Here is a 27,619-nt window from a genome sequence, read left to right as displayed (position 1 = left end):
CCAAGAGTCTCTAAAGCCCAGTAGGAGGTAGAGCCTTCTGGTGCTGCCAAGAGTATCTAAAGCACAGTAGGAGGTAGAGCCTTCTGGTGGTGCCAAGAGTCTCTAAAAGCACAGTAGAAGGTAGAGCCTTCTAGTGGTGCCAAGAGTCTCTAAAAGCACAGTAGAAGGTAGAGCCTTCTGGTGGTGCCAAGAGTCTCTAAAAGCACAGTAGGAGGTAGAGCCTTCTGGTGGCCACAAGAGTCTCTGCAAGCACAGTAGGAGGTAGAGCCTTCTGGTGGTGCCAAGAGTCTCTAAAGCACAGTAGGAGGTAGAGCCTTCTAGTGGTGCCAAGAGTCTCTAAAAGCACAGTAGGAGGTAGAGCCTTCTGGTGGTGCCAAGAGTCTCTAAAAGCACAGTAGGAGGTAGAGCCTTCTGGTGGTGCCAAGAGTCTCTAAAAGCACAGTAGGAGGTAGAGCCTTCTGGTGGTCCAAGAGTCTCTAAAAGTACAGTAGGAGGTAGAGCCTTCTGGTAGTCCCAAGAGTCTCTAAAAGCACAGTAGGAGGTAGAGCCTTCTGGTGGTCCCAAGAGTCTCTAAAAGTACAGTAGGAGGTAGAGCCTTCTGGTAGTCCCAAGAGTCTCTAAAAGCACAGTAGGAGGTAGAGCTCCTGTCCATGTTAAAGAGGCCGACACAGTCTCTTCATTTAAGTCCAGGCTTAAAACGTTCCTCTTTGAAATGACTTATGGTCAGACCATTTAGGAACAGAAACATAAAGCTACAGTTTCATAAATTTAATTGAATTTACGGTGATGACTCAGCACTTTTCTGATGGACTCAAAAATGGATTTAGAATACATAACGGGGCAATCATTTGTGTCAAAAGCTGACATTTGTTATTTGTTCATTAGTTGTTTGTTGGTTGTATGTCGGTTTGCATCGTGCTTGTTGTGGGTTAGCGTGGTGCAGGTTGTTTGTTAGCGTGGTGCTGGTTGTGGGTTAGCGTGGTGCAGGTTGTTTGTTAGCGTGGTGCTGGTTGTGGGTTAGCGTGGTGCAGGTTGTGGGTTAGCGTGGTGCAGGTTGTGGGTTAGCGTGGTGCTGGTTGTGGGTTAGCGTGATGCTGGTGGTGGGTTAGCATGGTGCGGGTTGTCTGTTAGCGTGGTGCTGGTTGTGGGTAAGCGCAGTGCTGGTTGTGGGTTAGCGTGGTGCTGGTTGTGGATTAGCATGGTGCGGGTTGTCTGTTAGCGTGGTACTGGTTGTGGGTTAGCGTGGTGCTGGTTGTGGGTTAGCGTGGCGCTGGTTGTGGGTTAGCGTGGTGCTGGTTGTGGGTTAGCGTGGTGCTGGTTGTGGGTTAGCGTGGCGCTGGTTGTGGGTTAGCGTGGTGCTGGTTGTGGGTTAGCGTGGTGCTGGTTGTGGGTTAGCGTGGTGCTGGTTGTGGGTTAGCGTGGTGCTGGTTGTGGGTTAGCGTGGTGCAGGTTGTGGGTTAGCGTGGTGCTGGTTGTGGGTTAGCGTGGTGCTGGTTGTGGGTTAGCGTGGTGCAGGGTGTGGGTTAGCGTGGTGCTGGTTGTGGGTTAGCGTGGTGCTGGTTGTGGGTTAGCGTGGTGCTGGTTGTCAGTTAGCGTGGTGCTACCTGTGTGCTACCTGTGTCAGAGGACAGTGTGAGCCTGAAGCCCTGGACTCTGGACCTGGGTCTGGTCCAGGACACTTGGACGGACGACTCGCTCAGGATCTGGAACTTCAGACCCGACACTGGCTCCGCTGTGGACCAGAGCGACAGTCAGAACAAAGACTGCAGCGGGAGACGTTCCAACAGCGACACTTCAGGCTGAAGCTCTGTCCTTCTGTTGGAGGAAACTTCAAACACGAAACATGAAACAAACAGTGACGCTGAAGACGGAGGAAGAGGAAGAGACACCATTTTGTAGAAGATGGCGTCTGTTTGAGCTGAACTCAAAACTCTGTGAACGTGTCCGTCAGAATGCCCCAGGGCAGCCGTGGCAGATGGTCCCATATGGATTTCTGATATTTGTCTTGTTGTGGCTGATAACCGATGTCGGACGATATTGCGATTTTAAGATGTACGTTAACCTATAGTAAAGATCATGAATTATATTTTTGGTTCAAAGAATAATTGTAAAACGTATATAAAAGTGTTGCATGATTACGTAAACATTGACTTAGATAGATCTTAACTCTGGTGGAACAGTGGATCCTGTTTCTCTTTCAGTTCTAACTCATCTGGACAAACATGACACAGATCTGAGTCCCAAACATCACATCCTGTTTCCGATATCACGAGAATGATAACAGCGTGATCTTCGAGCGTAAGATCTTAGAGCGTGATCGCTGAGTGTGATCTTTGAGCGTGATGCTTGAGCGGGATCTTTGAGTGTGTGATCCTTGAGCGTGATCTTTGAGTGTGTGATCTTTGAGCGTGATGCTTGAGCGGGATCTTTGAGCGTGTGATCCTTGAGCGTGATCTTTGAGTGTGTGATCTTTGAGCGTGTGATCTTTGAGCGTGATCCTTGAGTGTGTGATCTTTGAGTGTGTGATCTTTGAGCGTGTGATCTTTGAGCGTGATCCTTGAGTGTGTGATCTTTGAGTGTGTGATCTTTGAGCGTGTGATCTTTGAGCGTGATCCTTGAGTGTGTGATCTTTGAGTGTGTGATCTTTGAGCGTGTGATCTTTGAGCGTGATCCTTGAGTGTGTGATCTTTGAGTGTGTGATCTTTGAGCTTGTTATCTTTGAGCGTGATCCTTGAGTGTGTGATCTTTGAGTGTGTGATCTTTGAGTGTGTGATCTTTGAGTGTGTGATCTTTGAGCGTGTGATCTTTGACCATGTGATCCTTGAGCGTGATCTTTGAGTGTGTGATCTTTGAGTGTGTGATCTTTGAGCGTGTGATCTTTGAGCGTGATCCTTGAGCGTGATCTTTGAGCGTGTGATCTTTGAGTGTGATCCTTGAGCGTGATCTTTGAGTGTGTCATCTTTGAGCGTGATCCTTGAGTGTGTGATCTTTGAGCGTGTGATCTTTGAGCGTGTGATCTTTGACCATGTGATCTTTGAGCGTGATCTTTGAGTGTGTGATCTTTGAGTGTGTGATCTTTGACCATGTGATCCTTTAGCGTGATCTTTGAGTGTGTGATCTTTGAGTGTGATCCTTGAGTGTGTGATCTTTGACCATGTGATCCTTTAGCGTGATCTTTGAGTGTGTGATCTTTGAGTGCGTGATCTTTGAGTGTGTGATCTTTGACCATGTGATCCTTGAGCGTGATCTTTGAGTGTGTGATCTTTGAGTGTGTGATCTTTGAGTGTGTGATCTTTGACCATGTGATCCTTGAGCGTGATCTTTGAGCGTGTGATCCTTGAGCGTGATCTTTGAGTGTGTGATTTTTAAGCGTGTGATCTTTGAGTGTGTGATCTTTGAGCGTGTGATTTTAGAGCGTGATCGTTCAGCGTGATTGTTGAGCGTGATCTTTGAGTGTGTGATCCTTGAGCGTGATCTTTGAGCATGTGATCTTTGAGCGTGATCCTTGAGTGTGTGATCTTTGAGCGTGTGATCCTTGAGCGTGATCTTTGAGTGTGTGATCTTTGAGTGTGTGATCTTTGAGTGTGTGATCTTTGAGCGTGATCTTTGAGTGTGTGATCTTTGAGCGTGTGATCTTTGAGCGTGTGATCTTTGAGTGTGTGATCTTTGAGCGTGTGATCCTTGAGCGTGATCTTTGAGCGTGATCTTTGAGCGTGTTCTTTGAGCATGTGATCTTTGAGCGTGATCTTTGAGCGTGTGATCCTTGACCGTGATCTTTGAGCGTGTGATCTTTGAGCGTGTGATCTTTGAGCGTGATCTTTGAGCGTGATCGTTGAGCGTGATCTTTGAGTGTGTGATCTTTGAGCGTGATCTTTGAGCGTGATCTTTGAGCGTGATCTTTGAGCATGTGATCTTTGAGCATGATCTTTGAGCGTGTGATCCTTGACCGTGATCTTTGAGCGTGTGATCTTTGAGCGTGATCTTTGAGCGTGATCTTTGAGCGTGTTATCTTTGAACGTGTTATCTTTGAACGTGTTATCTTTGAGCGTGTTATCTTTGAGCGTGTTATCTTTGAGCGTGATCGTTGAGCCTGATCTTTGAGCGTGATCGTTGAGCGTGTGATTGTTGAGCGTGTCGGGCGACGGAAGGCTTCTTGTCGTGGGGAAAGACACGAGGACAAACACGAGAGACGAGCTCCATGCAGACGCACAGGGGACAGTTGTGTTCCAACAACTTCTCAGACAGAGTCGCTCCTGTACAAACGGACAAATACTCGGATACTTCACACACATGTTCTTCAGGTTGGGGCTTTCTCTGGTTTAGCTTTAGCAAAACGTATCGTACACTTGAAACGCATCGTCGTTAATCTTAAGCCGAGTCGTAGCTTAAAGTGGTGACAACGTCGAGAACTTTCTTTATGCGATAAATAAAGACACAAAATGAACAAAGACATTTAGCATGATTCACTTTGACTTGTCGCTCGCATTTTAAAGCCAAAACTAAACGAAGACAAACGATGTAGTTTTAGCTGATAAACGTGACTAAACCTCCAACCGCAGACGAGTGAAGAGCATCAGCGTGAAGTATCAGTAAGTCAGGTCTGAACCCGACTTAACCGGAAAGAGACACACAACCAGATCAGAATCAAACCAACCTGAGATCAATCCTGAGATCAAGCCTGAGATCAATCCTGAGATCAATCCTGAGATCAATCCTGAGGCCTTAACTGGAAAGTCTTTAGAATCGTTCACCAAAAAACAATTTGAAGGCCAAAAGCTTTCATGAAGACAAACCGGGCTAAACCAGGTCTAAAGCGGTTCTAAACCAGATCTAAAGCAGGATTAACCTGTTTCCATCCACCTATTTGGCCCTGTGCACACTGGTCAGACCTGTGCACACTGGTCAGACCTGTGCACACTGGTCAGACCTGTGCACACTGGTCAGACCTGTGCACACTGGTCAGACCTGTGCACACTGGTCAGACCTGTGCACACTGGTCAGACCTGTGCACACTGGTCAGAGAGGATCTTATGTTCCACATGTGAGTGTGATGCATCATTAGAAAGCTTATGCCTTCTAGTTTCTGCAGATGTGCACATGTCACACTGTCAGGGCTTCAGAACTTGCACTACAGAAGCACAAACATGAACAAAACATCCTTTTTCTCTCGCCTGAATATTGTCCATTTGTAATGGTCCTGAGCATGACATACTTCATTGTGTTTATGCTGTTCACTGCACATGCTGTTGTCATGACAACAACTGTGTCAAGTTTCAGATCTCTACAACAGAAGCATTTTGGTGCTTTGACCTTTTTGTATCAAAAAGTATATTGGGAACAAGTGATCCAAATATGTGCCAAACTGTTTTATTACAATTTTAGCTCCTCTATGATCATAAAACATACATTTAGATGTTTTGTAGGCCACTAATACCTATTATAACTGCTAAAAACAATGTATGTGAAAATGTGTAAATATGAGTTTAACCATGAATTTCCCATATACAGGTTAAAAAAAAAAAAATTATAATATTTTTATTTTATTTTTGTATTGGTATATAATAATACATATATCTAACAAAATGCGTGTCCAAAAGGCTAATAAAATCAGAAAACGTGATGCGTAAAATCTAGTCGCCAAATGCCGAAAAATCTAGGCTCTGACTGTCTTTACGCAGGAGAATACAGAGGATTCTGTGTGTGGGACCTCTAAGTCTCACCCACCATTCTAAAGCTATTCTTATTGGCTTGAATAATATGTCAATCAAAGTCTTCTACGTCACCGTTAGCTCGCGCCATCTCAATGTAAACAAAGACACCGCGTGCGTCGGAAGCGGCGCATTTTTTTTGCCAACCCAGGACAGGACTAAACCAGGACTAACGTGAAACTTGGACTAAAACCCATAAAAGTCAGAGCTTAATTTCATAAAAAAGCCGCTGCGACGGCGACATTTTGGACACTTTTCTCACTAATCTGTCCCGTTTCCTCGAGTCTAAAGTCTGAGAAACACACACCGTCTGTTTGTGTTTCTCCATTTGAGACAAAAATAAGAAGAAGAGAAGAAAAATCCATTAAAACTGTTCAAAAGTGTCAGCAGCGGCGTCTAGATAGGCCTCTACAGGACAAACACTGAACTGCACTCACATTTCATTACCCTTTATTATTTACTGTAACAATGTGTTCGTTTTAATATCGTACGGAAAGAGACGTATGGCCGCTTCTTAATTTGTGTATTTCAGGTAATTTTATCATTATTTGTCTTTGTTCAACTGTCACTCAACTGCCAACGTACGTCACAGGCCCCACCCCTTCACAGTGCTAAACAATGCTAATCTTTTATTAGCATTTTCCACAGAACTCGCTACGACAAAGTCACATTCGTCTTTTAAATGCAGTTGTTCTTTAGCACCATGTTGTTTGTTGTTCTAAACCGCCCAGATCCAAGATGGCCGCCGCCGACACTGACGATTACCGCCCAGATCCAAGATGGCCGCAGCCGTTTGTGAAACATTGTAAACCGTAAAGTTAAACCATTTCATGGACGTGCGTTTTAGGACTGAAGCACTTTACATTATGAATAACGTCTGTGGGGGACGTCCAAAACCCCCAGTTGGAGGGACAAAGAATTTAAAGTGATATTTTGGACTTTGTCTTCATCTTCTTGTTCTATAGGTGTCAAACTCTGGCCCGCGGGCCAAATCTGGCCTGCCAGACGTTTTAATCCGGCCCGCCGAACATTTCAAATTTATATTTAAAAAAGAAAGAAAAAAAAAATTATATATATATATATATATATATATATATATATATATATATTTATTTTTACTTTTTTAAATTGATTTATAGAACCGTAGTTACATCCGTAACTGTTTTTATCGCTAAAACTACGCGTCCCACAATGCCGCCGGTGGCCGCCCCTCCCCCACGGGGCTCTGCTGCACTGCTGTGTGAGCTGCCCCTCCCCCACGGGGCTCTGCTGCACTGCTGTGTGAGCTGCCCCTCCCCCACGGGGCTCTGCTGCACTGCTGTGTGAGCTGCCCCTCCCCCACGGGGCTCTGCTGCACTGCTGTGTGAGCTGCCCCTCCCCCACGGGGCTCTGCTGCACTGCTGTGAGGGAGAAGTGCACTTGAAGCATTTTTGAGCAGAAGTTTAGTGGTGTCAGTTCAGGTGAACAGAGAACTACAGACGTGGAAATGTTAGTTATACATTTAAAAGTTTTTTAGATCCTGAAGTTTATTTTGTTATAAAGTCAAATTTTTTTCTCTGTAGTCGACTCTGAAGTTGTAATGACATAAACTGAAGCTCAGAGTTGGTGAAATTACACTTGTTTTTCTAAATACATTTCAGTTTATGAGAACAAAAGTTTTGTAATTGTTTTTATCGATCCAGTCATTGCTTCAAAACAGCGTAGGCTTTACAAAGCTATTTATTTATTATATTTTTAATAGTTTTATGTTTTACGTTACGTTCGGCCCGCGACCCAAATGAGTTTGACCCTGATCTACATCAATCAATTTGTTTTCTTTCTGCAAAAAAAGTGTAGAATTCCTGCTGAAAGGAGAGAAAAGTGTTAATGATCCGTAAAAACTCACTGAAAACACACAAACCAGACACACACGGAGAGCGTCAACACATCTGATGTTTATTTATGCTTTTATTCACACTTTTATGACACTTTATGACACTTTACAGGCGAGAGGCGGGAGAAGAGCAGAGGGGAGGAGCCAAAGAGAGAGAGAGAGTCTTACCTGTCTGAGCCTGAGCCAACGAGAGCAGCAGAAGAGCCACAAGCCCCGCCCACAAACACCTCATCTTCCACCGATCACAGGGGCCGTCAAACACCTGGGCCAATCAGAGGCGAGAGTCAATTAAAACAAAACTGTGACATCATCAAAAAAAAGTGAAAAGTAAAAAATTCTACAGTTTTTCTAAAAATTTTCCGAAGTCAAAACAACAAACAGGATCGTCTGCTAATGCTACTGCTACTGCTACTGCTAATGCTAATGCATTTTTGTCTGCTCTATCCAGTGTCGCGGGGGCAGCAGTTTGAGCAGAGACACCCAGACTTCACTCACCCCAGACACTTCCTCCAGCTCCTCTGGGGATCCTGAGGTGTTCCCGGGACATGCTGGAGGGACAATGTCTCTGTGTGTCCTCTGAACACCTCCAGAGCAAGACTTTGTCCAGGACGAGACGACTACAACATTTTTATTTGTCTAATCTTAAAGTTTGGACTAAAGGAGGTCTACAGGAGGAGGTGTACAGGAGGTCTACAGGAAGAGGTCTACAGGAGGAGGTGTACAGGAGGAGGTCTGCAGGAGGTCTACAGGAGGAGGTCTACAGGAGGAGGTCTACAGGAGGAGGTCTACAGGAGGAGGTCTGCAGGAGGTCTACAGGAGGAGGTCTACAGGAGGAGGTCTAGAGGAGGTCTACAGGAGGAGGTCTACAGGAGGAGGTCTACAGGAGGAGGTCTAGAGGAGGTCTACAGGAGGAGGTCTACAGGAGGAGGTCTACAGGAGGAGGTCTACAGGAGGAGGTCTACAGGAGGAGGTCTGCAGGAGGTCTACAGGAGGAGGTCTACAGGAGGAGGTCTAGAGGAGGTCTACAGGAGGAGGTCTACAGGAGGAGGTCTACAGGAGGAGGTCTAGAGGAGGTCTACAGGAGGAGGTCTACAGGAGGAGGTCTACAGGAGGAGGTCTAGAGGAGGAGGTCTAGAGGAGGTCTACAGGAGGAGGTCTACAGGAGGAGGTCTACAGGAGGAGGTCTAGAGGAGGTCTACAGGAGGAGGTCTACAGGAGGAGGTCTACAGGAGGAGGTCTAGAGGAGGTCTACAGGAGGAGGTCTACAGGAGGAGGTCTACAGGAGGAGGTCTAGAGGAGGTCTACAGGAGGTCTACAGGAGGAGGTCTACAGGAGGAGGTCTACAGGAGGAGGTCTACAGGAGGAGGTCTAGAGGAGGTCTACAGGAGGAGGTCTACAGGAGGAGGTCTACAGGAGGAGGTCTACAGGAGGAGGTCTACAGGAGGTCTACAGGAGGAGGTCTACAGGAGGAGGTCTACAGAAGGTGCTGGGTCCTGCAGCTGAATTTTTGTGATTCCTAAACATTTAAGTGAAAAACTAAATCTGACTAAATGTTTAAACGTCAACGACATCGACAAAAGAACAAAAGTTCAGACCTGGTTCAGACCTGGTTTAGACCTGGTTTAGTCCTGGTTTAGACCTGGTTTAGACCTGGTTCAGACCTGGTTCAGACCTGGTTTAGACCTGGTTCAGACCTGGTTCAGACCTGGTTCAGACCTGGTTTAGACCTGGTTCAGACCTGGTTCAGACCTGGTTCAGACCTGGTTTAGACCTGGTTCAGACCTGGTTCAGACCTGGTTTAGACCTGGTTCAGACCTGGTTCAGACCTGGTTTAGACCTGGTTTAGACCTGGTTTAGACTCATTGAAAAGATGTAAATTAGACTCAGATGAAACTGACGTTTTGGTGGTGACTCTGACAAAACTCCAAAGAGTTTCCCAAAGCATTCATGATTGAAACAAGACTAAACCAGGACCAAACCAGGACCAAACCAGGACTAAATCAGGACTAAACCAGGACTAAACCAGGTCTAAACCAGGACTAAACCAGGACTAAACCAAGACTAAATCAGGACAAAACCAGGACTAAACCAGGACTAAACCAGGACTAAACCAGGACTAAACCAGGACAAAACCAGAACTAAACCAGGACTAAACCAAGACTAAACCAGGTCTAAACCAGGACTAAACCAGGACTAAACCAGGACAAAACCAGAACTAAACCAGGATTAAACCAAGACTAAACCAGGACTAAACCAAGACTAAACCAGGACTAAACCAGGACTAAACCAGGTCTAAACCAGGACTAAACCAAGACTAAATCAGGACAAAACCAGGACTAAACCAGGACTAAACCAGGACAAAACCAGAACTAAACCAGGACTAAACCAGCACTAAACCAGAACTAAACCAATGGACCAACGAGGCAGAGGAGGAGGAGGAGCTGCGTGTGTGTTTGGACATTACAGACTGGGAGGAGCTACACGGACACTGTGATGTCATACATTCTGTGAGGACAGATTTAAACCATCACACGCCAAAGTCACCACAGGGGCGGAGCTAGAGGGCAGCGCACAGGGGCGGAGCTAGAAGGCGCTAAAAAGAGGCAAAGTACGGGTTCAGCAGGACGAGTCCAGAACTAGAGCCCAGAACAACACGTCTGAAGCAGCAGTTCTCATACAACAACCCCGCCTCTGTGTGGAGTGGCCCCGCCTCTGTGTGGAGTGGCCCCGCCTCTGTGTGGAGTGGCCCCGCCTCTGTGTGGAGTGGCCCCGCCTCTGTGTGGAGTGGCCCCGCCTCTGTGTGGAGTGGCCCCGCCTCTGTGTGGAGTGGCCCCGCCTCTGTGTGGAGTGGCCCCGCCTCTGTGTGGAGTGGCCCCGCCTCTGTGTGGACTGGCCCCGCCTCTGTGTGGAGTGGCCCCGCCTCTGTGTGGAGTGGCCCCGCCTCTGTGTGGAGTGGCCCCGCCTCTGTGTGGAGTGGCCCCGCCTCTGAGTGGAGTGGCCCCGCCTCTGTGTGGAGTGGCCCCGCCTCTGTGTGGAGTGGCCCCGCCTCTGAGTGGAGTGGCCCCACCTCTGTGTGGAGTGGCCCCACCTCTGTGTGGAGTGGCCCCGCCTCTGAGTGGAGTGGCCCCGCCTCTGTGTGGAGTGGCCCCGCCTCTGTGTGGAGTGGCCCCGCCTCTGTGTGGAGTGGCCCCGCCTCTGTGTGAAGTGGCCCCGCCTCTGTGTGGAGTGGCCCCGCCTCTGTGTGGAGTGGCCCCGTGGCCCCGCCTCTGTGTAGAGTGGCCCCGCCTCTGTGTGGAGTGGCCCCGCCTCTGTGTGGACTGGCCCCACCTCTGTGTGGAGTGGCCCCGCCTCTGTGTGGAGTGGCCCCGCCTCTGTGTGGACTGGCCCCGCCTCTGTGTGGAGTGGGCTCTCACTAACTACAAGCCCAGAGCCCATCACGCTGCAGACGACCAGAAACTGACCCAGCAACTCAACTCCTCCCACTGAAGATTTGATGTGACACCATCAACCTGGCTCTCCACTTCACCTGCAGCACCTGGACTCCCCAGGACCTACACCAGGACCTGTTTGTGGATCCTGAGCGCAGACTCCACCTGCAGAGGGACCATTGACACCCTCATCACCATGACGACACCACCCTCATCACCATGACGACACCACCCTCATCACCGTGACCAAACCACCCTCATCACCATGACGACACTACCCTCATCACCATGACGACACTACCCTCATCACCATGACGACACTACCCTCATCACCATGACGACACCACCCTCATCACCATGACGACACCACCCTCATCACCATGACGACACTACCCTCATCACCATGACGACACTACCCTCATCACCATGACGACACCACCCTCATCGCCATGACGACACCACCCTCATCACCATGACGACACCACCCTCATCACCATGACCACACCACCCTCATCACCATGACGACACTACCCTCATCACCATGACGACACTACCCTCATCGCCATGACGACACCACCCTCATCACCATGACCACACCACCCTCATCACCATGACACCACCCTCATCACCATGACGACACCACCCTCATCACCATGACACCACTCTCATCACCATGACGACACCACCCTCATCACCATGACGATACCACCCTCATCACCATGACACCACCCTCATCACCATGACGACACCACCCTCATCACCATGACCACACCACCCTCATCACCATGACGACACCACCCTCATCACCATGACGACACCACCCTCATCACCATGATGACACCTCCCTCATCACCATGACGACACCACCCTCATCACCATGACCACACCACCCTCATCACCATGACGACACCACCCTCATCACCATGACGACACCACCCTCATCACCATGACGACACCACCCTCATCACCATGACCACACCACCCTCATCACCATGACGACACTACCCTCATCACCATGACCACACCACCCTCATCACCATGACGACACCACCCTCATCACCATAACGACACCACCCTCATCACCATGACACCACCCTCATCACCATGACGACACCACCCTCATCACCATGACACCACCCTCATCACCATGACGACACTACCCTCATCACCATGACGACACTACCCTCATCGCCATGACGACACCACCCTCATCACCATGACCACACCACCCTCATCACCATGACGACACCACCCTCATCACCATGACACCACCCTCATCACCATGACGACACCACCCTCATCACCATGACCACACCACCCTCATCACCATGACGACACCACCCTCATCACCATGACGACACCACCCTCATCACCATGACCACACCACCCTCATCACCATGACGACACTACCCTCATCACCATGACGACACCACCCTCATCACCATGACGACACCACCCTCATCACCATGACGACACTACCCTCATCACCATGACACCACCCTCATCACCATGACGACACCACCCTCATCACCATGACACCACCCTCATCACCATGACGACACCACCCTCATCACCATGACGACACTACCCTCATCACCATGACACCACCCTCATCACCATGACGACACCACCCTCATCACCATGACACCACCCTCATCACCATGACGACACTACCCTCATCACCATGACACCACCCTCATCACCATGACGACACCACCCTCATCACCATGACGACACTACCCTCATCACCATGACACCACCCTCATCACCATGACGACACCACCCTCATCACCATGACGACACTACCCTCATCACCATGACACCACCCTCATCACCATGACGACACCACCCTCATCACCATGACACCACCCTCATCACCATGACGACACTACCCTCATCACCATGACACCACCCTCATCACCATGACGACACCACCCTCATCACCATGACGACACCACCCTCATCACCATGACACCACCCTCATCACCATGACGACACCACCCTCATCACCATGACGACACCACCCTCATCACCATGACGACACTACCCTCATCACCATGACACCACCCTCATCACCATGACGACACCACCCTCATCACCATGACACCACCCTCATCACCATGACGACACCACCCTCATCACCATGACCACACCACCCTCATCACCATGACCACACCACCCTCATCACCATGACGACACTACCCTCATCACCATGACGACACCACCCTCATCACCATGACGACACCACCCTCATCACCATGACGACACTACCCTCATCACCATGACACCACCCTCATCACCATGACGACACCACCCTCATCACCATGACACCACCCTCATCACCATGACGACACTACCCTCATCACCATGACACCACCCTCATCACCATGACGACACCACCCTCATCACCATGACGACACTACCCTCATCACCATGACACCACCCTCATCACCATGACGACACCACCCTCATCACCATGACACCACCCTCATCACCATGACGACACCACCCTCATCACCATGACGACACCACCCTCATCACCATGACGACACTACCCTCATCACCATGACACCACCCTCATCACCATGACGACACCACCCTCATCACCATGACACCACCCTCATCACCATGACGACACCACCCTCATCACCATGACGACACCACCCTCATCACCATGACGACACCTCCCTCATCACCATGACGACACCACCCTCATCACCATGACGACACCACCCTCAACAGGCTCATCTGATGAGTCTCTACAGGAGGTGGAGCGGGAACAACCCACAGCCCCCCCCTCACAGCCCCCCCCTCACAGCCCCCCCCTCACAGCCCCCCCCTCACAGCCCCCCCCTCACCATCAGCTCCAGCAGAGGATGAACTTCCTGCAGCAGCTGAAGAAAGACAAGCTGATGATGGAGCAGTTCTACATGACCATCACCTCCTCATCACCTCCTCATCACCTCCTCATCACCTCCTCATCACCTCCTCCATCACCTCCTCATCACCTCCTCCATCACCTCCTCATCACCTCCTCATCACCTCCTCCCTCACCTCCTCCATCACCTCCTCATCACCTCCTCATCACCTCCTCATCACCTCCTCCATCACCTCCTCATCACCTCCTCATCACCTCCTCATCACCTCCTCCATCACCTCCTCATCACCTCCTCATCACCTCCTCCATCACCTCCTCATCACCTCCTCCATCACCTCCTCCATCACCTCCTCATCACCTCCTCATCACCTCCTCATCACCTCCTCATCACCTCCTCATCACCTCCTCATCACCTGCTCCATCACCTCCTCATCACCTCCTCATCACCTCCTCCATCACCTCCTCCATCACCTCCTCCATCACCTGCTCCATCACCTCCTCATCACCTCCTCATCACCTCCTCATCACCTCCTCATCACCTCCTCCATCACCTCCTCCATCACCTGCTCCATCACCTCCTCATCACCTCCTCATCACCTCCTCATCACCTCCTCATCACCTCCTCCATCACCTCCTCATCACCTCCTCCATCACCTGCTCCATCACCTCCTCATCACCTCCTCATCACCTCCTCATCACCTCCTCATCACCTGCTCCATCACCTCCTCATCACCTCCTCCATCACCTCCTCATCACCTCCTCATCACCTCCTCATCACCTCCTCATCACCTGCTCCATCACCTCCTCATCACCTCCTCCATCACCTCCTCATCACCTCCTCCCTCACCTCCTCCATCACCTCCTCATCACCTCCTCCATCACCTCCTCATCACCTCCTCCATCACCTCCTCAATCACCTCCTCCATCACCTCCTCAATCACCTCCTCCATCACCTCCTCATCACCTCCTCATCACCTCCTCATCACCTCCTCATCACCTCCTCCATCACCTCCTCATCACCTCCTCCATCACCTGCTCCATCACCTCCTCATCACCTCCTCATCACCTCCTCATCACCTCCTCATCACCTCCTCATCACCTGCTCCATCACCTCCTCATCACCTCCTCCATCACCTCCTCATCACCTCCTCCCTCACCTCCTCCATCACCTCCTCATCACCTCCTCATCACCTCCTCATCACCTCCTCATCACCTCCTCCATCACCTCCTCATCACCTCCTCCATCACCTGCTCCATCACCTCCTCATCACCTCCTCATCACCTCCTCATCACCTCCTCATCACCTCCTCATCACCTGCTCCATCACCTCATCATCACCTCCTCCATCACCTCCTCATCACCTCCTCCCTCACCTCCTCCATCACCTCCTCATCACCTCCTCCATCACCTCCTCATCACCTCCTCCATCACCTCCTCAATCACCTCCTCCATCACCTCCTCAATCACCTCCTTCATCACCTCCTCATCACCTCCTCAATCACCTCCTCCATCACCTCCTCAATCACCTCCTCATCACCTCCTCCATCACCTCCTCTATCACCTCCTCAATCACCTCCTTCATCACCTCCTCAATCACCTCCTCATCACCTCCTCATCACCTCCTCCATCACCTCCTCATCACCTCCTCAATCACCTCCTTCATCACCTCCTCAATCACCTCCTCATCACCTCCTCAATCACCTCCTCATCACCTCCTCAATCACCTCCTCATCACCTCCTCAATCACCTCCTCCACCACCTCCCCTCATGCAGGAGGCCACTCCCCTCAGGCAGGAGGCCACTCCCCTCATGCAGGAGGCCACTCCCCTCAGGCAGGAGGCCACTCCCCTCATGCAGGAGGCCACTCCCCTCAGGCAGGAGGCCACTCCCCTCAGGCAGGAGGCCACGCCCCTCAGGCAGGAGGCCACTCCCCTCAGGCAGGAGGCCACGCCCCTCAGGCAGGAGGCCACGCCCCTCAGGCAGGAGGCCACGCCCCTCACTCTCTTTTTAAATGCACTTGTTTTAGGGACTGATTTGACTGTATATTGTTGTATATGTTTTGTTCACTGTAAGTTTTTTGTGTTTTCATTGTTTTATTCTGTGTTTTGTGAAGCACTTTGTGACTCTGTCTGTGAAAGGTGCTAAACAAATAAAATGTACTGACTTACTCTCTGCTCTTCATACAAACACTCTACGTTACATTTATGAACATTAATTATTTGTGATCCTGCAGCAGATTGAAACTGTTTTTCTCTTTGACTTCTATTGGTTGTTTTTAACACTGTTTTAGGTTCTTATGTTTGTGAATAAACCGGACTGAACCAGAACTAAACCAGGACTAAACCAGGTCCAAACCATGTCTAAACCAGGACTAAACCAGGTCTAAACCAGGACTAAACCAGGACTAAACCAGGACTAAACCAGGACTAAACCAGGACTAAACCAGGTCTAAACCAGGACTAAACCAGAACTAAACCAGGACTAAACCAGGTCTAAACCAGGTCTAAACCAGGACTAAACCAGGACTAAACCAAGACTAAACCAGGTCTAAACCAGGTCTAAACCAGGACTAAACCAGGACTAAACCAGGTCTAAACCAGGACTAAACCAGGACTAAACCAGGACTAAACCAGGTCTAAACCAGGACTAAACCAGGACTAAACCAGGACTAAACCAGGTCTAAACCAGGACTAAACCAGGTCTAAACCAGGACTAAACCAGGACTAAACCAGGACTAAACCAGGTCTAAACCAGGACTAAACCAGGTCTAAACCAGAACTAAACCAGAACTAAACCAGGACTAAACCAGGTCTAAACCAGGTCTAAACCAGGACTAAACCAGGACTAAACCAGGTCTAAACCAGGACTAAACCAGGACTAAACCAGGTCTAAACCAGGACTAAACCAGGTCTAAACCAGAACTAAACCAGAACTAAACCAGGACTAAACCAGGTCTAAACCAGGTCTAAACCAGGACTAAACCAGGACTAAACCAGGACTAAACCAGGTCTAAACCAGGACTAAACCAGGTCTAAACCAGGACTAAACCAGGACTAAACCAGGACTAAACCAGGACTAAACCAGGTCTAAACCAGGACTAAACCAGGTCTAAACCAGGACTAAACCAGAACTAAACCAGGACTAAACCAGGTCTAAACCAGGTCTAAACCAGGACTAAACCAGGACTAAACCAAGACTAAACCAGGTCTAAACCAGGTCTAAACCAGGACTAAACCAGGACTAAACCAGGTCTAAACCAGGACTAAACCAGGACTAAACCAGGACTAAACCAGGTCTAAACCAGGACTAAACCAGGTCTAAACCAGAACTAAACCAGAACTAAACCAGGACTAAACCAGGTCTAAACCAGGTCTAAACCAGGACTAAACCAGGACTAAACCAGGTCTAAACCAGGACTAAACCAGGTCTAAACCAGGACTAAACCAGAACTAAACCAGGACTAAACCAGGTCTAAACCAGGACTAAACCAGAACTAAACCAGGACTAAATCAGGACTAAACCAGGACTAAACCAGGTCTAAACCAGGACTAAACCAGGATTAAACCAAGACTAAACCAGGACTAAACCAGGTCTAAACCAGGACTAAACCAGGACTAAACCAGGACTAAACCAGGTCTAAACCAGGACTAAACCAGGTCTAAACCAGAACTAAACCAGAACTAAACCAGGACTAAACCAGGATTAAACCAAGACTAAACCAGGTCTAAACCAGGTCTAAACCAGGACTAAACCAGGACTAAACCAGGACTAAACCAGGTCTAAACCAGGTCTAAACCAGGACTAAACCAGAACTAAACCAGGACTAAACCAGGTCTAAACCAGGACTAAACCAGAACTAAACCAGGACTAAACCAGGTCTAAACCAGGACTAAAGCAGGACTAAAGCAGAACTAAACCAGGACTAAACCAAGACTAAACCAAGACTAAACCAGGACTAAACCAGGACTAAACCAGCACTAAACCAAGACTAAACCAGGACTAAACCAGGTCCAAACCAGGACTAAACCAGGACTAAACCAGGACTAAACCAGGACTAAACCAGGACTAAACCAAGACTAAACCAGGACTAAACCAGCACTAAACCAAGACTAAACCAGGACTAAACCAGGTCTAAACCAGGACTAAACCAGGACTAAACCAGGACTAAACCAGGTCTAAACCAGGACTAAACCAGGTCTAAACCAGGACTAAACCAGAACTAAACCAGGACTAAACCAGGTCTAAACCAGGTCTAAACCAGGACTAAACCAGGACTAAACCAAGACTAAACCAGGTCTAAACCAGGTCTAAACCAGGACTAAACCAGGACTAAACCAGGTCTAAACCAGGTCTAAACCAGGACTAAACCAGGACTAAACCAGGTCTAAACCAGGACTAAACCAGGACTAAACCAGGACTAAACCAGGTCTAAACCAGGACTAAACCAGGACTAAACCAGGACTAAACCAGGTCTAAACCAGGACTAAACCAGGTCTAAACCAGAACTAAACCAGAACTAAACCAGGACTAAACCAGGTCTAAACCAGGTCTAAACCAGGACTAAACCAGGACTAAACCAGGTCTAAACCAGGACTAAACCAGGACTAAACCAGGTCTAAACCAGGACTAAACCAGGTCTAAACCAGAACTAAACCAGAACTAAACCAGGACTAAACCAGGTCTAAACCAGGTCTAAACCAGGACTAAACCAGGACTAAACCAGGACTAAACCAGGTCTAAACCAGGACTAAACCAGGTCTAAACCAGGACTAAACCAGGACTAAACCAGGACTAAACCAGGACTAAACCAGGTCTAAACCAGGACTAAACCAGGTCTAAACCAGGACTAAACCAGAACTAAACCAGGACTAAACCAGGTCTAAACCAGGTCTAAACCAGGACTAAACCAGGACTAAACCAAGACTAAACCAGGTCTAAACCAGGTCTAAACCAGGACTAAACCAGGACTAAACCAGGTCTAAACCAGGACTAAACCAGGACTAAACCAGGACTAAACCAGGTCTAAACCAGGACTAAACCAGGTCTAAACCAGAACTAAACCAGAACTAAACCAGGACTAAACCAGGTCTAAACCAGGTCTAAACCAGGACTAAACCAGGTCTAAACCAGGACTAAACCAGAACTAAACCAGGACTAAACCAGGTCTAAACCAGGTCTAAACCAGGACTAAACCAGGACTAAACCAAGACTAAACCAGGTCTAAACCAGGTCTAAACCAGGACTAAACCAGGACTAAACCAGGTCTAAACCAGGACTAAACCAGGACTAAACCAGGACTAAACCAGGTCTAAACCAGGACTAAACCAGGTCTAAACCAGAACTAAACCAGAACTAAACCAGGACTAAACCAGGTCTAAACCAGGTCTAAACCAGGACTAAACCAGGACTAAACCAGGTCTAAACCAGGACTAAACCAGGTCTAAACCAGGACTAAACCAGAACTAAACCAGGACTAAACCAGGTCTAAACCAGGACTAAACCAGAACTAAACCAGGACTAAATCAGGACTAAACCAGGACTAAACCAGGTCTAAACCAGGACTAAACCAGGATTAAACCAAGACTAAACCAGGACTAAACCAGGTCTAAACCAGGACTAAACCAGGACTAAACCAGGACTAAACCAGGTCTAAACCAGGACTAAACCAGGTCTAAACCAGAACTAAACCAGAACTAAACCAGGACTAAACCAGGATTAAACCAAGACTAAACCAGGTCTAAACCAGGTCTAAACCAGGACTAAACCAGGACTAAACCAGGACTAAACCAGGTCTAAACCAGGTCTAAACCAGGACTAAACCAGAACTAAACCAGGACTAAACCAGGTCTAAACCAGGACTAAACCAGAACTAAACCAGGACTAAACCAGGTCTAAACCAGGACTAAAGCAGGACTAAAGCAGAACTAAACCAGGACTAAACCAAGACTAAACCAAGACTAAACCAGGACTAAACCAGGACTAAACCAGCACTAAACCAAGACTAAACCAGGACTAAACCAGGTCCAAACCAGGACTAAACCAGGACTAAACCAGGACTAAACCAGGACTAAACCAGGACTAAACCAAGACTAAACCAGGACTAAACCAGCACTAAACCAAGACTAAACCAGGACTAAACCAGGTGCAAACCAGGACTAAACCAGGACTAAACCAGGACTAAACCAGGTCTAAACCAGGTCTAAACCAGGACTAAACCAGGTCTAAACCAGGTCTAAACCAGGACTAAACCAGGACTAAACCAGGACTAAACCAGCACTAAACCAAGACTAAACCAGGACTAAACCAGGTCCAAACCAGGACTAAACCAGGACTAAACCAGGACTAAACCAGGTCTAAACCAGGTCTAAACCAGGACTAAACCAGGACTAAACCAGGTCTAAACCAGGACTAAACCAGGACTAAACCAGGACTAAACCAGGTCTAAACCAGGACTAAACCAGATCTAAACCAGAACTAAACCAGAACTAAACCAGGACTAAACCAGGACTAAACCAGGTCTAAACCAGGACTAAACCAGAACTAAACCAGGATTAAACCAGGTCTAAACCAGGACTAAACCAGAACTAAACCAGGACTAAACCAGGTCTAAACCAGGTCTAAACCAGGACTAAACCAGGACTAAACCAGGACTAAAGCAGGACTAAAGCAGAACTAAACCAGGACTAAACCAAGACTAAACCAAGACTAAACCAGGACTAAACCAGGACTAAACCAGCACTAAACCAAGACTAAACCAGGACTAAACCAGGTCCAAACCAGGTCCAAACCAGGTCTAAACCAGGACTAAACCAGGTCTGAACCATGTCTAAACCAGGACTAAACCAGGTCTAAACCAGGACTAAACCAGGTCCAAACCATGTCTAAACCAGGACTAAACCAGGTCTAAACCAGGACTAAACCAGGTCTAAACCAGGACTAAACCAGAACTAAACCAGGACTAAACCAGGTCTAAACCAGGACTAAACCAGAACTAAACCAGGACTAAATCAGGACTAAACCAGGACTAAACCAGGTCTAAACCAGGACTAAACCAGGATTAAACCAAGACTAAACCAGGACTAAACCAGGTCTAAACCAGGACTAAACCAGGACTAAACCAGGACTAAACCAGGTCTAAACCAGGACTAAACCAGGTCTAAACCAGAACTAAACCAGAACTAAACCAGGACTAAACCAGGATTAAACCAAGACTAAACCAGGTCTAAACCAGGTCTAAACCAGGACTAAACCAGGACTAAACCAGGACTAAACCAGGTCTAAACCAGGTCTAAACCAGGACTAAACCAGAACTAAACCAGGACTAAACCAGGTCTAAACCAGGACTAAACCAGAACTAAACCAGGACTAAACCAGGTCTAAACCAGGACTAAAGCAGGACTAAAGCAGAACTAAACCAGGACTAAACCAAGACTAAACCAAGACTAAACCAGGACTAAACCAGGACTAAACCAGCACTAAACCAAGACTAAACCAGGACTAAACCAGGTCCAAACCAGGACTAAACCAGGACTAAACCAGGACTAAACCAGGACTAAACCAGGACTAAACCAAGACTAAACCAGGACTAAACCAGCACTAAACCAAGACTAAACCAGGACTAAACCAGGACTAAACCAGGTCTAAACCAGGTCTAAACCAGGACTAAACCAGGTCTAAACCAGGTCTAAACCAGGACTAAACCAGGACTAAACCAGGACTAAACCAAGACTAAACCAACACTAAACCAGGACTAAACCAGGACTAAACCAGCATTAAACCAAGACTAAACCAGGACTAAACCAGGTCCAAACCAGGACTAAACCAGGACTAAACCAGGACTAAACCAGGTCTAAACCAGGTCTAAACCAGGACTAAACCAGGACTAAACCAGGTCTAAACCAGGACTAAACCAGGACTAAACCAGGACTAAACCAGGTCTAAACCAGGACTAAACCAGGTCTAAACCAGAACTAAACCAGAACTAAACCAGGACTAAACCAGGACTAAACCAGGTCTAAACCAGGACTAAACCAGAACTAAACCAGGATTAAACCAGGTCTAAACCAGGACTAAACCAGAACTAAACCAGGACTAAACCAGGTCTAAACCAGGTCTAAACCAGGACTAAACCAGGACTAAACCAGGACTAAAGCAGGACTAAAGCAGAACTAAACCAGGACTAAACCAGAACTAAACCAGTACTAAACCAGTACTAAACCAGGACTAAACCAGGACTAAACCAGGACTAAACCAGGTCCAAACCAGGACTAAACCAGGACTAAACCAGGACTAAACCAGCACTAAACCAAGACTAAACCAGGACTAAACCAGGTCCAAACCAGGTCCAAACCAGGTCTAAACCAGGACTAAACCAGGTCTGAACCAGGACTAAACCAGGACTAAACCAGGTCCAAACCAGGTCTAAACCAGGACTAAACCAGGTCCAAACCAGGTCTAAACCAGGACTAAACCAGGTCCAAACCAGGACTAAACCAGGACTAAACCAGGACTAAACCTGGTCTAAACCAGGACTAAACCAGGTCTAAACTAGGACCAAACCAGGACTAAACCAGGTCCAAACCAGGTCTAAACCAGGACTAAACCAGGTCCAAACCAGGTCTAAACCAGGACTAAATAAGGTCCAAACCAGGACTAAACCAGGACTAAACCAGGTCCAAACCAGGTCCAAACCAGGTCTAAACCAGGACTAAACCAGGTCTGAACCAGGACTAAACCAGGACTAAACCAGGTCCAAACCAGGTCTAAACCAGGACTAAACCAGGTCCAAACCAGGTCTAAACCAGGACTAAACCAGGTCCAAACCAGGACTAAACCAGGACTAAACCAGCACTAAACCAAGACTAAACCAGGACTAAACCAGGTCCAAACCAGGTCCAAACCAGGTCTAAACCAGGACTAAACCAGGATTAAACCAAGACTAAACCAGGACTAAACCAGGTCTAAACCAGGACTAAACCAGGACTAAACCAGGACTAAACCAGGTCTAAACCAGGACTAAACCAGGTCTAAACCAGAACTAAACCAGAACTAAACCAGGACTAAACCAGGATTAAACCAAGACTAAACCAGGTCTAAACCAGGTCTAAACCAGGACTAAACCAGGACTAAACCAGAACTAAACCAGGACTAAACCAGGTCTAAACCAGGACTAAACCAGAACTAAACCAGGACTAAACCAGGTCTAAACCAGGACTAAAGCAGGACTAAAGCAGAACTAAACCAGGACTAAACCAAGACTAAACCAGGACTAAAGCAGGACTAAACCAGGACTAAACCAGGACTAAACCAGCACTAAACCAAGACTAAACCAGGACTAAACCAGGTCCAAACCAGGACTAAACCAGGACTAAACCAGGACTAAACCAGGACTAAACCAGGACTAAACCAAGACTAAACCAAGACTAAACCAGGACTAAACCAGCACTAAACCAAGACTAAACCAGGACTAAACCAGGTGCAAACCAGGACTAAACCAGGACTAAACCAGGACTAAACCAGGTCTAAACCAGGTCTAAACCAGGACTACACCAGGTCTAAACCAGGTCTAAACCAGGACTAAACCAGGACTAAACCAGGACTAAACCAAGACTAAACCAAGACTAAACCAGGACTAAACCAGGACTAAACCAGCACTAAACCAAGACTAAACCAGGACTAAACCAGGTCCAAACCAGAACTAAACCAGGACTAAACCAGGACTAAACCAGGTCTAAACCAGGTCTAAACCAGGACTAAACCAGGACTAAACCAGGTCTAAACCAGGACTAAACCAGGACTAAACCAGGACTAAACCAGGTCTAAACCAGAACTAAACCAGAACTAAACCAGGACTAAACCAGGACTAAACCAGGTCTAAACCAGGACTAAACCAGAACTAAACCAGGATTAAACCAGGTCTAAACCAGGACTAAACCAGAACTAAACCAGGACTAAACCAGGTCTAAACCAGGTCTAAACCAGGACTAAACCAGGACTAAACCAGGACTAAACCAGGACTAAAGCAGGACTAAAGCAGAACTAAACCAGGACTAAACCAAGACTAAACCAAGACTAAACCAGGACTAAACCAGGACTAAACCAGCACTAAACCAAGACTAAACCAGGACTAAACCAGGTCCAAACCAGGACTAAACCAGGACTAAACCAGAACTAAACCAGTACTAAACCAGTACTAAACCAGGACTAAACCAGGACTAAACCAGGACTAAACCAGGTCCAAACCAGGACTAAACCAGGACTAAACCAGGACTAAACCAGCACTAAACCAAGACTAAACCAGGACTAAACCAGGTCCAAACCAGGTCCAAACCAGGTCTAAACCAGGACTAAACCAGGTCCTAACCAGGACTAAACCAGGACTAAACCAGGTCCAAACCAGGTCTAAACCAGGACTAAACCAGGTCCAAACCAGGACTAAACCAGGACTAAACCAGCACTAAACCAAGACTAAACCAGGACTAAACCAGGTCCAAACCAGGTCTAAACCAGGTCTAAACCAGGACTAAACCAGGTCTGAACCAGGACTAAACCAGGACTAAACCAGGTCCAAACCAGGTCTAAACCAGGACTAAACCAGGTCTAAACCAGGACTAAACCAGGTCTAAACTAGGACTAAACCAGGACTAAACCAGGTCCAAACCAGGTCTAAACCAGGACTAAACCAGGTCCAAACCAGGTCTAAACCAGGACTAAACCAGGTCTAAACCAGGACTAAACCAGGTCTAAACTAGGACTAAACCAGGAGTAAACCAGGTCCAAACCAGGTCTAAACCAGGACTAAACCAGGTCCAAACCAGGTCTAAACCAGGACTAAACCAGGTCCAAACCAGGACTAAACCAGGACTAAACCAGCACTAAACCAAGACTAAACCAGGACTAAACCAGGTCCAAACCAGGTCCAAACCAGGTCTAAACCAGGACTAAACCAGGTCTGAACCAGGACTAAACCAGGACTAAACCAGGTCCAAACCATGTCTAAACCAGGACTAAACCAGGTCTAAACCAGGACTAAACCAGGTCTAAACTAGGACTAAACCAGGACTAAACCAGGTCCAAACCAGGACTAAACCAGGACTAAACCAGCACTAAACCAAGACTAAACCAGGACTAAACCAGGTCCAAACCAGGTCTAAACCAGGACTAAACCAGGTCTAAACCAGGACTAAACCAGGTCTAAACTAGGACTAAACCAGGACTAAACCAGGTCCAAACCAGGTCTAAACCAGGACTAAACCAGGTCCAAACCAGGTCTAAACCAGGACTAAACCAGGTCCAAACCAGGACTAAACCAGGACTAAACCAGGTCTGAACCAGGTCTAAACCAGGACTAAACCAGGTCCAAACCAGGTCTAAACCAGGACTAAACCAGGTCTAAACCAGGACTAAACCAGGTCTAAACTAGGACTAAACCAGGACTAAACCAGGTCCAAACCAGGTCTAAACCAGGACTAAACCAGGTCCAAACCAGGTCTAAACCAGGACTAAACCAGGTCCAAACCAGGACTAAACCAGGACTAAACCAGCACTAAACCAAGACTAAACCAGGACTAGACCAGGTCCAAACCAGGTCCAAACCAGGTCTAAACCAGGACTAAACCAGGTCTGAACCAGGACTAAACCAGGACTAAACCAGGTCCAAACCAGGTCTAAACCAGGACTAAACCAGGTCTAAACCAGGACTATACCAGGTCTAAACTAGGACTAAACCAGGACTAAACCAGGTCCAAACCAGGTCTAAACCAGGACTAAACCAGGTCCAAACCAGGTCTAAACCAGGACTAAACCAGGTCTGAACCAGGTCTAAACCAGGACTAAACCAGGTCCAAACCAGGTCTAAACCAGGACTAAACCAGGTCTAAACCAGGACTAAACCAGGACTAAACCAGGTCCAAACCAGGTCTAAACCAGGACTAAACCAGGTCCAAACCAGGACTAAACCAGGACTAAACCAGCACTAAACCAAGACTAAACCAGGACTAAACCAGGTCCAAACCAGGTCCAAACCAGGTCTAAACCAGGACTAAACCAGGTCTGAACCAGGACTAAACCAGGACTAAACCAGGTCCAAACCATGTCTAAACCAGGACTAAACCAGGTCTAAACCAGGACTAAACCAGGTCTAAACTAGGACTAAACCAGGACTAAACCAGGTCCAAACCAGGTCTAAACCAGGACTAAACCAGGTCCAAACCAGGTCTGAACCAGGACTAAACCAGGTCCAAACCAGGACTAAACCAGGACTAAACCAGCACTAAACCAGGACTAAACCAGGACTAAACCAGGACTAAACCAGGTCTAAACTAGGACTAAACCAGGACTAAACCAGGTCCAAACCAGGTCTAAACCAGGACTAAACCAGGTCTGAACCAGGACTAAACCAGGACTAAACCAGGTCCAAACCAGGACTAAACCAGGTCTAAACCAGGACTAAACCAGGTCTAAACTAGGACTAAACCAGGACTAAACCAGGTCCAAACCAGGTCTAAACCAGGACTAAACCAGGTCCAAACCAGGTCTGAACCAGGACTATCTGATGTACTCACCTCAGGTTGAGCAGGTCTAATCCACAGAGGAGCAAGGACCAAATGGAGCTGGACCTGGATCCTGGACATGTCTAGACCCAGGTCCCACCCACAGACCGAAGGCTCCACCTACATGCCAGTAGCTCCGCCCACATCCACATCTGTGGCTCCAGTGAGATCATCCAAAACCTGCAGAAAAGAGGACTAAAGCAGGACTAAAGCAGGACTAAAGCAGGACTAAAGCAGGACTAAAGCAGGACTAAAGCAGGTCTAAAGCAGGTCTAAAGCAGGACTAAACCAGGACTAAAGCAGGACTAAACCGGGACTAAAGCAGGTCTAAAGCAGGACTAAACCGGGACTAAAGCAGGACTAAAGCAGGACTAAAGCAGGACTAAAGCAGGTCTAAAGCAGGACTAAATCGGGACTAAAGTGGGACTAAACCAGGTCTAAAGCAGGTCTAAAGCAGGTCTAAAGCAGGACTAAACCAGATCTAAAGCAGGTCTAAAGCAGGTCTAAACCAGGTCTAAAGCAGGTCTAAACCAGGTCTAAAGCAGAACTAAACCAGGACTAAAGCAGGACTAAACCAGGACTAAACCAGGTCTAAAGCAGGTCTAAAGCAGGACTAAACCAGGACTAAAGCAGGTCTAAAGCAGGACTAAACCGGGACTAAAGCAGGACTAAAGCAGGACTAAACCAGGACTAAAGCAGGTCTAAAGCAGGACTAAACCAGGTCTAAAGCAGGTCTAAAGCAGGACTAAACCGGGACTAAATCGGGACTAAACCAGGACTAAAGCAGGTCTAAAGCAGGACTAAATCGGGACTAAACCAGGACTAAATCGGGACTAAACCAGGACTAAATCGGGACTAAACCAGGTCTAAAGCAGGACTAAAGCAGGACTAAACCAGGACTTAAGCAGGACTAAACCAGGACTAAAGCAGTACTAAAGCAGGTCTAAACCAGGACTAAAGCAGGACTAAACCAGGACTAAAGCAGGACTAAACCAGGACTAAAGCAGGTCTAAAGCAGGACTAAACCGGGACTAAAGTGGGACTAAACCGGGACTAAACCAGGACTAAAGCAGGTCTAAAGCAGGACTAAACCGGGACTGAAGTGGGACTAAACCAGGACTAAAGCAGGTCTAAAGCAGGACTAAACCGGGACTAAAGTGGGACTAAACCGGGACTAAACC

General features: G+C 47.9%; 1 protein-coding gene across 1 annotated transcript in view; it reads right to left on the bottom strand.

The window, feature by feature from the left end:
- Nucleotides 1-27,619, bottom strand: part of LOC140363111 (collagen alpha-1(XII) chain-like) — a 94,068-nt gene that overhangs the window by 47,528 nt on the left and 18,921 nt on the right. The window contains exons 10-11 of the mRNA XM_072449450.1: nt 7,750-7,843; nt 1,616-1,732 (exon numbers count right to left, since the gene is read on the bottom strand). Coding sequence (XP_072305551.1) covers nt 1,616-1,732; nt 7,750-7,843 — 211 coding nt within the window. The remainder of the gene's footprint in view (nt 1-1,615; nt 1,733-7,749; nt 7,844-27,619) is intronic.

This window comes from Eucyclogobius newberryi, unplaced genomic scaffold (assembly GCF_026437365.1).
Source record: "Eucyclogobius newberryi isolate DKJ021-1_F unplaced genomic scaffold, fEucNew1.0.hap1 SCAF_1, whole genome shotgun sequence".
NCBI lineage: Eukaryota > Metazoa > Chordata > Actinopteri > Gobiiformes > Gobiidae > Eucyclogobius > Eucyclogobius newberryi.
This window is presented reverse-complemented; position numbering and strand designations above follow the sequence as displayed.